This window comes from Xenopus tropicalis, chromosome 6, assembly GCF_000004195.4.
Source record: "Xenopus tropicalis strain Nigerian chromosome 6, UCB_Xtro_10.0, whole genome shotgun sequence".
NCBI lineage: Eukaryota > Metazoa > Chordata > Amphibia > Anura > Pipidae > Xenopus > Xenopus tropicalis.
In genome coordinates, this window is record NC_030682.2 from 45,384,487 (window position 1) to 45,398,199 (window position 13,713).

Here is a 13,713-nt window from a genome sequence, read left to right on the forward strand (position 1 = left end):
TTTTTTCAATTTAAAATTTTTTGAGTAGAATGTGATTTTGCTGCTTTAGAGGTTTTTTTCATGTTTTATTTGATTTTTCATATGAATTTATATTTAATTAGATATTGGAAAATTCCTTTTGAATGAACTAAGCAAGAATTTACCTTTTTGATTTACTTTTTTTCATTTTCCCCTCTCTCTTTTTCTCATCTCCTGCAGAATGTTTTTGTAGATAAACCAGCATTACCAGAGTACAAAGTTCAAGATGCAAAAAAATCAAAGTTTATCATTTTACATTTTAGCACTTTTAAAGCTGCCTGGGACTGGCTTATATTATTAGCAACGTTTTATGTTGCTGTTACTGTACCTTACAATGTTTCATTTGAGGACAATGATGATCCCTCATCAACAAGAAGCACAACTGTCAGCGATATTTCTGTGGAAATTCTTTTTATTACTGGTAAGGCTTACTTCCCATATTATTATCTAATATACATCCATGAAAAATCTTGATTTGGTGCAAAAGAAATGTATGCATAAAAACAGCCCTAATAGCAGATGTTATAGCTTTATTTAAGGGCACTAGTATGTGTGCTGCAAAAATGAACTGTTCACCACCCCCACAATCAATCATTGATCTGACTCTTGCTCTCCTTCATATCATGATGTATCCCAATCCTTCAGTATCTGTGTTATTATATTCACCGAAATGACTTATGTTTTGTAGTGTCTCTAAAATAAGGTCCCCACAGACAGATAAATTACTGCACAGGATACCAATCAAACCATTTAGGATGTTCCTGCACGTTAGGAAAAAATATATATTTTATCCCATTTAGCTCCCTCTACCACTAACATGCCAATGTTGGTATTTCAGTTGTCATGTTATCAGTTTATCTTTCTCCTTTGCTTAGTTTTCTTTTTTGGTAATTTATAATTTTATTGATATATATATATATATAAAATAAAGGCCAGCAACACTAGGGGGCCCATTTACTTACTCACGAACGGGCCGAATGCGTCCGATTGCGTTTTTTTCGTAATGATCGGTATTTTGCGATTTTTTTCGGAAAATTATCGCGACTTTTTCGTTACCAATACGATTTTTGCGGAAAAACTCGAGTTTTTCGTAGCCATTCCGAAAGTTGCAATTTTTTCGTAGCGTTAAAACTTGCGCAAAAAGTTGCAATTTTTTCGTAGTGCTAAAACTTGAGCAAAACGTTGCACCTTTTAAGTTTTAACGCTACGAAAAAATCGCAACTTTCGGAATGGCTACGAAAAACTCGCGTTTTTTCGCGCAAATCGTATTGGTAACGAAAAAGTCGCGATAATTTCCGAAAAGTCGTAAAGGCGCCGAAAAAATTGCAAAAAATACGAAAAAGTCGCAAAATGTTCGTTTTCCAATCGGAATTTTTCCAATTCGGATTTGAATTCGTGGGTTAGTAAATCAGCCCCTAGGATTTTTTACATTTGTTATTTAAAGTTGAATGTGCACATACAACTTAAAATAACACGTTTTGGAGAAAATTCCCAGGGTGCTGGTCCTTTTTTTTATTATATTTTTCTTTACCTTACCTGGGTAAAGCTAAGATATATATATATATATATATATATATATATATATATATATATATATATATATATATCTATATATATATATACTTTCTCTATAATTTCCCCAGTTAAATTCAACTTCTTAATTCAGTAACTCCTAATAATTCACAGTAAAAATAACTTCCTAGAATTATTACATAGTCTGTGCTGTGTTTTAAACAACTCGAGACTCCTATCTATTTTCTTGCACAGCATCCTTTGCATAATCTTATGTAAGTGGAACTGATTCGAGAATGACAAAAGCGGTATAAAAATAGAAGACAACTCAGTAAAATATAAAGCACTAGTCTTCTGGAGGTCAAAAAAGGCAAACAATCCATTTATTCATTTCAAAAGGGGCAATAAAATTGTTTGCCTTAGCAGAATGGAAGACTCAGTGCATACAATAACCTATATACTCATGCTAAATTGACTATTTCAAGGAAAAATTACATACAGTGCAAATAATATAATTTATAAAGCTAGTGATATTTCTATTTATACAGTCACATAACATTTAACAGATATAGGGGCCGATTCACTAAAGTCCGAAAAAACGAGTGATATTTAGTAACAGTAATTATCGCCACATTTTATACTTTTAACGTTTCATATGTGTGTGTGAATTATGTGTTAGTATTATTTCTATTCAATAATTACCTCAATGCAATGCAAATAATGTTTTGCGATAATGCAGTTTTTTGCATATGCGATATAGTATAGTAACGCATGCGAAATGACTTTGGAGAATTAATTATCCAACACTTTTTAACACAAAAAACTATGCGATAAGCATTACGACCTTTAGTGAATCGGCCCTATAATGTTAATTATATATGTAGTTAAATATATATATTAACTTATTATTTTACATTTGTTTTATTTTTATTTGCTTTTATAAAGCTCTTATTGATTCAACTTTCAGTTAGCCTCTCTGGAAGACTGGTCACAAGCCCACAAGCGCACTTAATATATACAGTTATTCTGCTCTTGTGCATTAGTAGGCGTCATACATGGCCTAGCAGTCTAGTATGCCTATTTATTGCATACATATATGTCAGCACAAGTATTCAACGCTAGAAAGTACAATTCTGTAAGAAAATCTAAGGGCATTATGGGTGTTTCAAGTAACCGTGAAATAAAGCAGGCTAAACATAAAAAGGTTTAACATCGTAAGACTTGACCTTTTAACTGGGAAAAAAAATCAAGTGACCTCTAATATGATTATAATTATTACACAAAACTGGTTTAGAAAGCTTCTTGACTTATACTGGAGTGTGTAGCAGACAGTAAACCATTTATGTGCTATTTTGTTTTAACTGTCATATGGAGAATAAATAGAGAAATATAATTATAATTGGAATGTTAAATTAGTTATTTGCTCAGCTGCTCTGTCTCAGTCAGTAACTAAATATCATAAGATATGTGCATAGAGAGCAATATGAGGTTATTACCTTTTATCAAAAGCTGTTAAGTGAAATCCGGAGCTAATTTATTTTGACAAAGGAACTAAAGCATGGCTATAATTTTAAAAAGTTAATAAAGCAGGTTTGCTAAACATTACACATAATGTACAGTAGCATATTTTTAAAACTTAATGAAACATTAGTTTGGCTACGGATTGTTACATCACTGAAGTTGAAAGCAATCTGTCAGCAGTTTGTATGTCTGGCTTTGATAACAGCGCAAAAACATTAATGAAAATGTAACAGTTTTGGAAAAAAAGTGTTAGTGGAACGTTCATTTTTTGAATTATTTAATATATATTAATGCAACTAAAATGTCATAAAAATATATATAAATATACATAAAAAGTATGTAGCAGCTGTTTTATATACAATGTTACATGATGTAAATATTACATTTCTTAGCCAATGGATAATATCAGATTTATTTTAACTGGCTGAAGGCTCATATAAGCATACTTCTTTCTATGTGTAAAAATATGGCTAGAAATTGGGCTGCCAAACTCAAAACTGATTACAAGTTATAGAAACTTTACCTAAAATCACTCTTAAATGTAAATAAGATAGTATTCATGGCAGTAGCTGCTGGATTATGGTTAAAAAAGAGAACACTAGGATCAAGGTAAAGAAAACCTTAAGCCCTATTTCCTAACATACTCCTAACACCAGAGTATAAAAGTATGTGGGTTACTTATGGCCACAATACCCTATAGCTATTGTATTTCTTTCTCCACAAACTAGTGACTATGGCTTTCATATGACTATGAATTTTTCAGATAAGTATAAGCATAATAAATGACCACTCATCTATTCTATATTGGTGACTAATTATCAAATGGATTTTTCCTATTGATATCTGCATCCCATGCTGTGCACATGGGTTATTCCATGCCATAAGATTCCAGCTGTATTGTCCAGGGGGAAAATAATAAACTTATTGTTACCTTCCCCACCAGGAAAATTACAGAGAAATGGGTATGGGGTCACATGGGTTTAGGGCCTTTCTAGCAATACTAAGCAAAACTGGAACATTTCATTTAAGCTACACACTTCAAAATGTGACTTTTATTCATTATATTTGCTATTATCCAATTTCTTTTCTACGTAACAGTTAATGATCTTGGAATGTCCTGATTATAAAGCTTCAACAAGTTTTGCTCAAAATTTGTGGGATGTCAAAACAATTACGGAAGCTTTAAATTAAATTTAGTTGAAGTTGTAAAATGTTACTGTAATCTCATTATTTCAATGACATTTCATTGAATCTGAGAAGATTATTGATAGGAATGACACATCAATGACAACTTCTCTCATTTTGCCCAAAATACGTTCCTTATGCTCCCACAGGAAATAATAGGGTTATGATGGTCTTTAAAAGGGAGAAAATGAAACATTTTAGTGAGTTACATTTTTACCATATATTTTTAAACTGTGACATTCCAAGTAGACATCTCCATGGCTGATATCAGACAGTTCCTTGACTTCATTTCCAGTGATTTCACGACTAAATTCTTCGAATATACAGTATATACAAATGGTCTTTTTTGCCTAAATTATTGCTTTAAATTCTTCTGTATTATCCACACCCAACAGATTGACACATTTCTTTATTGCTTATTATACTGTTGTACTGGTTCACAGTAGATAACAATGATGAATGCATGTATAAATAAGCAATTGATATTGTTTCTTTTTCTCTTTGCAAAGCAGATATTATTTTAAATTTCCGAACAACCTATGTCAGCGAGTCTGGCCAAGTTATATTCAAATCAAGATCTATTTGTATCCATTATGTAACAACTTGGTTCGTCATTGATTTAATTGCTGCTCTTCCCTTTGATCTCCTTTACGCTTTTAATGTCACAGTGGTAAGTACCAGAGTTCATTTTCTTTTACATACCTGGATCAGAACAAACAAAAGTAAAATAAAATAAGAGAACCATTAAATCACATATTGCTTGAGGGAAATCTAAGGACTCAATTAAAGTGGCAATTTGCCTTCACAAAAGGTGAATTGCCCTTATTTTCTAATAGTACAAAACAAATAATGAATTTTGTCATTTTGTTTTCACCACCCCATTCTGATGTTTCTCAACAATGGATCATTTGCAAGCCTTTAAACTGAGAGTAGGAAAAACACATTCAAATGTACATTTTTAAAATTTGTAACATATAGAAAAAAGTAAGCAATAGAATGAAGCCATTTTTTATTATATTACTGTACAGGTATTGGACCCCTTATCTGGAAACCCATTATCCAGAAAGTTCCGAATTATGGAAAGACCTTCTCCCATAGACTCCATTTTAATCAAATAATTCTAATTTTTAAACATGATTTCCTTTTTCTCTGTAATAATAAAACAGTACCTTGTACTTGATCTTAAGATATAATTAATCCTTATTGAAGGCAAAACAATTTTAGTGGGTTTAATTACTGTTTAAATAATTTTTTTTAGCAAACTTATGGTAGGAGATCCAAATTACGGAAAGAACCCTTATCCAGAAAACTCCAGGTCCCAAGCATTCTGGATAAAGGGTCCCATACCTGTGACAGTTTGACGTAAATGACCCCCTTTGACTTGCAAACTTCTACTAAACATATAGCATGTAACTAGTGATGAGTGAACCTGTCCTGTTTTGATCTGCCGAAAAATTTGCAAATCTTTTTTCACAAAATGGTGAAAATGTTGCGTGACAAAAAATCCTAGCCTGGCGAATTATTTCGCCCATCACTAAATGTAACACTATTCATAATAAAGTACTGCCAACGATCTCTATGCTGCATCTTCAATATTACTTTTCCCTAAGTTTAAAAGGACTTTGTGTTAGTCATTTTGCTATTCTCTTACATATTAAGATGATTGTAAAAGCTAGACTTCATGATATTACGCTATAGCCAAATATTAAAAGGGAAGAAAAAAATGCTTTTTAGTTGTTTATAGCTTCCAATTCAGCTTCACAGGACAAAGAACATGGAACTAGATTTATACAGAGTAGGTGGGATTCTCACTGGTAGATTCTTTTGCATTTTATTGGGGCCACTAGACCTAAAGAGCAGGAAAAACTTTTACAGGGTAATAGGTTTAGAATACAACATTGACATTGTTGGATTACAGCTCCCAGGATACTTTATCCCTTAATATGTTCAAATATAATGGGATTTCTAGGCCAACAACATCTGAGTAAAGAGGATAAGTAACAGTAGCATTTATTTAAAAAGAAATTGAATGTACTACATAGTAAAGCATAATATCAAGGATTCCATTTATGAACATGCTAAAAAAGCTAGCTGCACAATTAGGGCAATGGGACATGCAGCCTTCTGACCAAGACAACCCCCCCCCCTCCCCCCACCCCCCCTCAGGGAGAACAACACTGTTCAAAATGCCTTTCCATGCTGCTAAACACCTAAAATTACTGATGAAGTTATGAATACATACCTGACTTAGATAGCTGACTGATATAAGAGAAAATATTGAAAAAAGTCAGCAATCAAATTGAAATCACATTAAGAAAAGTGCTAAATACCATATCTGAACATATAGGAAAAAGTCCAACTGACACACTCACACAGGTGGAACAAAATGACCTAGATATTTGGTCTCACCATGGGCTCACCATGTTTAACCATGTTACTTTATTTAAACAAACATATTTCATTATCACACCTCTTCTACTGAAACTAATGCTGTGACATGTGCCGTGGTAAATGTTGGTGCTGTGTTGTGTGCCATTTGATGTCAAAATGCCATTTACTCCATCTATAGCTTCTCAAACCAACTTGTAAGACCTCCAGATGGTGAATGTTTCTGGATATAACCTACTTCTAAACAGCAATAAGCAGACTATTCCCATTTGTTCCTGTTCTTGCCTGTCTTTGCACTCTTCTGCTATATATGAAAGACACAAAGTTATTTGCTACTTTTTAATGTTAGCAACAATCCTTCTGTTGGTGCAAAACCATTTTGGCCTATACTATACCTCGACAAACATAGCCAGAAACATATTCAATTCTACATACAAGGGCAACATGTTTTTCATTTAAATTTCAGTGCCCACATTGTATTTTTCTACCCTCCCTCAGTCATTCAGCTGGCACAGATAGTACTAGAGAAAAATAATACTGTTTAATTGTAAGACAAAACAACCTTCCTTCGCTTATGATGCTACATATGACACAATATCTAATCCTACCATGCCGTGACTGAATTGGGTGTTCATATAATCTGGATATTTTACATTGTTTATTGGTGCACTTTTCAAGACCACCGAAAAACGTCAAAGTAAATCTTAAAAATGTGCTGCAAATATTTCCGTTTGCATCTTTTCTCAACGCAAATTCTCAAACATTTTTGAAAACAGTATACTAATTTTATGAATTATAACCATTATGCTATACTGTGAAGAATTCATTAGTAATGTTTTTCTAATAACATTTTTTATTGCATTTGACGTGAATTTTAGCATTACATATTTGCTGTTTCTGGAATATAGCAGAGCAAAGCAAAATATCTGAAAAAAGTAATCCAGAATAACATCTAAACTCTGTAAAAACATCAAACAGCAGACTAGTGAGTACTACCTGCTGATTGGTTGCTAGAGTTCTTACTTCTTATTACATTACCCTCTTAAATGGAAGGTAATATAGATAGTCACTGTTTTTGTATTTTATTGAGAACAATATGTTCAGTTTAAAATTCACAATTTTTCATTTTTTTCTTTCTTTTTTTTAAATTATGCTTCCTATGCTGCTTCCTACAAATGACGTTGGCTTATGCTTACAAAAGGACAACCTGGTATGCACCAAGGAATGAATGCTAAATGTTACTCTTTTATTCACTACAAACCAATAGGACACTCACTTACTGAGACTAAATGCCATCATACTATTATCGTTTGGTTAAACTTTACAATTAAATGGTCAATCACACCAGAAAAAGAAACATTTCTATTGGTTCTTACACATTACAATCCCAAACTGCTTTTGCTATGGATAATATATGTAAAATTTGATTTAGGTCAAAATTGTAGGGTTTTCTAACCAGACAAGTATATGTATAGATCTATTATCTGGGAACCCATAATAAAAAAAAAAACAATTTTAATTGAAGGCTTTTTTTTAACTATTATTGTAAGATAGTACCTTTTTCCTGATCTTTTCCTGATTTTCAAATCTAAAATAAACCCACACTGAAGGCAATCCTGTTATTTTAATGTTAAAGTGTTTTAGTGGCCTCATTGGGCCGCCTTACCCTTCTGTTTGCACTTTCTATGATTTATGCTCGAGTCTGGAGACTTAAGTAATGATAAATAAGGTCCTCAGTTTGCCCATGTGCAGTAACTCACAGCACCCAGTTTATTGGTCACTATTGGTTGCTATAGGTTAAAGCACCTGGGCAAACTCAAATAGAAATACTAATTTTCAATTGTTGGTGTTATTGGTCATTCATGAACCATCAGAAAATATTTAAAAATAAAATAGCAGCCATTTAAAGCCATATAGTACTTTTATATCTCAGGGCAACATTGTAGTTCATATAAATTTAGCATCAGGGGGCTCTATGAAATGAGTGTACTCTTTTCCAGTTATGTTGATATGTATTATATGTTGCTCTATTGCTCTTTGATGTTTTCTTGGTTTCTTTGTTGTTACTTGCTCTGAGTCTCACATATCACATGTTCTAGTAGTGCTAAAGTTACACATTATATCACACACTAGTTTGGCATTTACTTTTCTGCCTCAATGTGCCCATGGACAATTAATGCATGACATGCATACAGTGATATAAAATGTAAAGTTCAAAAGTTGTTCTCTTAACGATTTAGAATAAAGCAATTCTATTATTATATATATATTGTTTTTCCAAACATAAAGCCTTTTCTTTTTATATTTATTAAAATAAATTAATCAGCTTGTGATATATAAAGTAATCAATTTAAAAAAAATATTCTAAATTTGTAAGAAATTGCATTTTACAAGTTGTACACTAGCATTAAAAATCTTGGAATCACCCAGAAATGTTTTCAATACTTCTATTCACCAAGGTAGCATTAAATGAATCAGAAGTTATAGGCAGTATATCAACAATATAATAACATTACTTTTGTTTAATATAATTGTTGTATTCATCAAACGTTACATTTTTAGCAATTCCAGCTTTGCAGTCTTTTGGCATTCTAGCTGTCAGTTTTTCAATATATTCTGAGCTTTTGCCAGAGGTGCGACTTGCTTATAGGGCATATTTCTCTGACCTTACAGTGTAACTCATTCCACATGCCCACCAGTCTAATAAAGGCAATACCCTAGTTTCCTATTTCCAGTTTATTCCTCACATAAGTTTTTAAAATGTTAGAAGTATGCTTTGGATTATTGCCCTGCTGCTTGATGAAGTTGGTACTGACCAAAGGGGGTGGCATTGCATAAAAAAATCTATTTCTTAGTGATTTCAAGGTTTTGAGAAATAGTGTTTTTATTGATGTATTATTAAATTCACACAATAAATTTACCCTGTTTTGTAATTGCTTTCTGTAGGTTTCCCTTGTTCATCTTCTAAAAACCATTCGATTGTTACGCCTTTTGCGGCTTCTTCAGAAGCTGGACCGGTATTCTCAGCATAGCACTATAGTGCTTACCTTACTTATGTCTATGTTTGCTCTCTTGGCACATTGGATGGCATGCATCTGGTATGTCATTGGAAAGATGGAAATGAAAAACAAGCCCCTTTCTTGGGATATTGGTAAGATATATCTTTATATTTTTTAATATTTAATTAACTATTTTTCTCAATATTCTAAAATCCACTTTGGTTTTATATAAATGATCAATTTATTATACTGTTTGTCACTAAGCTGCAAGCTCAGATAGAGGTAGAGAACAAATAATATGCACTGCTTGCTCTGTGCTTTACAAGCTGTGTAGTAAAGGGATTCAAAACTCCACCAAGTTATGTCTGTTGAGTAATGGACTTGATAATAGTCATCATTTTAATTATGAATTCTGTGTGAAACTATGTTTAGTCTGTGAAAAAAACTCCTTTTCAAAATCTGTATCTATCTAAAGTTTTGCTTACTTTGCTTTGATAGTTTGTTTAATAGAATACTGCATACGTTCTGGGTAGGCTTAGTAAGATTGGCTTCAAAAAGTCAGATCCTGTATGGAACAAAGGAATTAATGGGGTTACAGTAAAGCAGATGTATTTAAGGAGGATAATCCCAAAAAGTAGAGTTAATCTGTTTTTATTCCACCTACAGAAACAGTTATTCTTTCAAAACACTTATTTTCCTTTTTGCAACTTTATAAAATACAAAGGAGGCATTTATTTTGTTTAAACTGTATTTTTACTTTTGTTTTATTCTACCAAGGATCCCATCAGTTAAATTGTCATTTCATATAGGTCATGGGAAAAACACTGATTTAAAGCCATATAGGGATTGATATTTGTACAATTCCTGAATTCAATTTTTTTGTAAATTCATGGGTTAACAACTTCCATAACCTTCAGAACCTAGCAGTGTCATCTGCAGCTGAATACTAGATCTGGGACTTTATAGTCTAGCTTGTTTGTTACAAAGTTGTCCTTTAATCCTCTTCTAGTTGCAAGGTTGAATGCCTGATCCTGTAGCCAGCCACACTATAAAGATAAATAAAATAAAAAAAGAATACAGAATACTTTGGTCCTTGCATGTACGTAATACTTTCATAAGCAGCAGTTTTCCTTTACTGTGTTAGATGAACTAAATGTTTCTGTGAAAAATAGAAAATGCAATAGAGAAAATTGTATAAAGAAGAAATTCTCTAGATACTACAGAGTTGATGCATTTAATATAGTTCCATTGAACTATCTAAACATTAGTCAATGGAACAATATTATAAAGCATTAAATAATGTATATGAAACCTTTTTTAAATTGTCGAATTTGCACAAAAAAAGTATTTTTCCAGAGGACTTTGGTGTCAAATCTTATATTTAATTTACATATACTAAGGGGCTCATTTATCAAAGTCCGAATTTCGGACTTCTAAAAGCATTACTGAAAAAATTTCTGATTGTGGTCGTACAAAAATATTGTGGTACGATCGGAAAGTTCCAAAATTTTCGTATCCGACCAATCGTACACGGCGTGAAAAACTTTCTGACTTTGATCCTTCAGTGCATGATTTTGGAAGCCTCCCATAGGGCTCAATGGCACTCTGCAGCTCCAACCTGGCCCAAGGAAAGTCTCCCATAGGGCTCAATGGCACTCTGCAGCTCCAACCCGGCCCAAGGAAAGTCTCCCATAGGGCTCAATGGCACTCTGCAGCTCCAACCTGGCCCAAGGAAAGTCTCCCATAGGGCTCAATGGCACTCTGCAGCTCCAACCTGGCCCAAGGAAAGTCTCCCATAGGGCTCAATGGCACTCTGCAGCTCCAACCTGGCCCAAGGAAAGTCTCCCATAGGGCTCAATGGCACTCTGCAGCTCCAACCTGGCCTAAGGAAAGTCTCCCATAGGGCTCAATGGCACTCTGCAGCTCCAACCTGGCCCAAGGAAAGTCTCCCATAGGGCTCAATGGCACTCTGCAGCTCCAACCTGGCCCAAGGAAAGTCACAATATTAAAGCTTGAATGAATCCGAAACTTTCATACTCGGCACAACAATACGATTTTGTCGCACAAATTGTCACAAAGTACAAAAAAGTAGAAGAAATGAACGAAAAAATTGCAGAATATATTATCCATGGGCACAGAATATATATATATATTGTATATATAGTCTATGTATGTGAGTGTATAGATTGGTAAGTATAGGTTGTGTGTGCTGGGTTTACTTGGATGGGTTGAACTTGATGGACTCCCATGAGCTTCTCAGGCACCATACTTTACACTTTACATACACATTCACACAAACATAAGTTAATGTAACAAAAAGTCTGCCCAGATCTAGTAACCCATAACAACCAGATGTTTTAGTATGCTTATTGGTTGCTATGGATTAATAGACAACTAGATAATGTAACACCATTATTAAATGTTTACTATGTTTACTTTCAAGAGAAGTTGTCAAGAGCTTCCTTTACGTACTCGGCAGAAACTAATGGGTGTGCAATTGTTACTGACAAACCACCAACCATCTAAAGCATGCAGGAAAGCACTATTGTGTCAGTAATGCTTCTTAGAAAAGAAACATAAAGCTATGTTCTTTATATAAATTGTACAAAAAAATTAAATAAAGTTGGGAGGTGTTTGAATTCAGTGTTTAAATTCTTGCCTGCAAATTCTTTCGCCCAGCACTAGTTACAACATCTTGGTGATCATTCAATAGATGGTTTAGTAAAATCATAAGTAAAGGACATTATCATACAGTATAGAGGTAAGAAAGAATATGAAAGGCAAAGAATGAGCGGTAGGAAAAGGTTTGGTGAACGATGATTGGGTGTATATCATTTAGATCAGTGCTGTCCAACTGGCGGCCCGCGGGCCGCATGCGGCCCGCGACCCCCCTCTGTGTGGCCCCCCACCTGTCTGGCTGCTTTGATGGCTTACCTTTGAGTAAGCATTCAATGGTATCAGTACTGAGATTAACTGCCCCCCTGCATGGTTCTCACCTCAGATTCAGGCTGTAATCCCTCTGTATTGTTTAAACATGTAATCCCCTGTGTTGTTCACACCTTTTAATCTCTGCATTGTTCACCCCCTGCAGTGTTCACACCTCAGGCTCAGACTGTAATCACTCCCATTGTTCACTTCTTCACACCTCAGACATAGGTACTGTAGGCAGAGTATGGCACATACAGCCAGCATAGGGCAGGTAGAGTATGGCACACACAGCCAGCATAGGGCAGGTAGAGTATGGCACACACAGGCAGCATAGGTCAGGGAGGGTATGGCACACACAGGAAGGGTAGGGCAGGCAGAGTATGGCACACACAGGCAGGGTAGGGCAGGCAGAGTATGGCACACACAGGCAGGGTAGGGCAGGCAGAGTATGGCACACGCAGGCAGGGTAGGACAGGCAGAGTATGGCACACACAGACAGCATAGGACAGGCAGAGTGCTGCCTGTGTGTGCCATATTCTGCTTGCCCTATGCTGCTTGTGGGAGGTGAACCTGGCAGGGGTTTGTTGTGGGAGTTTGTTAGCAGTTGGAAATAGCCATTAAATGGCCCCTAAGGTGTGTAATTATGTACTGGGGGTTGCTCTGCTATCCACAGGGGAGGAGGATGCATATGGAATTTAAGGGTATATCTTAATATGACATAATTCTTTCACATATGAATGATGGTTGTTATCCCCACAGTAAGGACCAAGTATTTGGGATTTTGCTGTGCTACCACCATTGTGATAAAATAGGTGTGGTTTGAAGTGGGTGTGGTTTCAAAAGGGGGAGTGGTCAAAACTGGCTTCCATTAGCGGCCCTCCACCATGTATGCTAGAGAAATTCTGGCCCTCGGCACCGTAGAAGTTGGACAGCACTGATTTAGATCATAAGATCAAGTTTACATATCCCCTCTGATTACAGCAAAGTATATAATATATTGCAGTATATGTATTTTTAAGTAATTTATTAAATAGAAATAATAGAAATTGAAGTTCTCCAACCATGCTCTATATTGTTGTGACTGACTGAGCACCACTGCATTAGAAAGACAATAATTAACTTGATGTAACAATACAATATTAATGTTTTCTAAATTTTACTT

The 13,713-nt window shown here is 34.5% G+C and overlaps 1 protein-coding gene across 1 annotated transcript in view; it reads left to right on the forward strand.

Annotated features, from left to right (window-relative positions):
- The window catches only part of kcnh8 (potassium channel, voltage gated eag related subfamily H, member 8), a 148,555-nt gene that overhangs the window by 92,797 nt on the left and 42,045 nt on the right, over positions 1 to 13,713 (forward strand). Inside the window, exons 5-8 of the mRNA XM_031904503.1 lie at positions 199 to 439; positions 4,749 to 4,906; positions 7,826 to 7,834; positions 9,571 to 9,775. Of these exons, the coding sequence (XP_031760363.1) occupies positions 199 to 439; positions 4,749 to 4,906; positions 7,826 to 7,834; positions 9,571 to 9,775 (613 nt within the window). The remainder of the gene's footprint in view (positions 1 to 198; positions 440 to 4,748; positions 4,907 to 7,825; positions 7,835 to 9,570; positions 9,776 to 13,713) is intronic.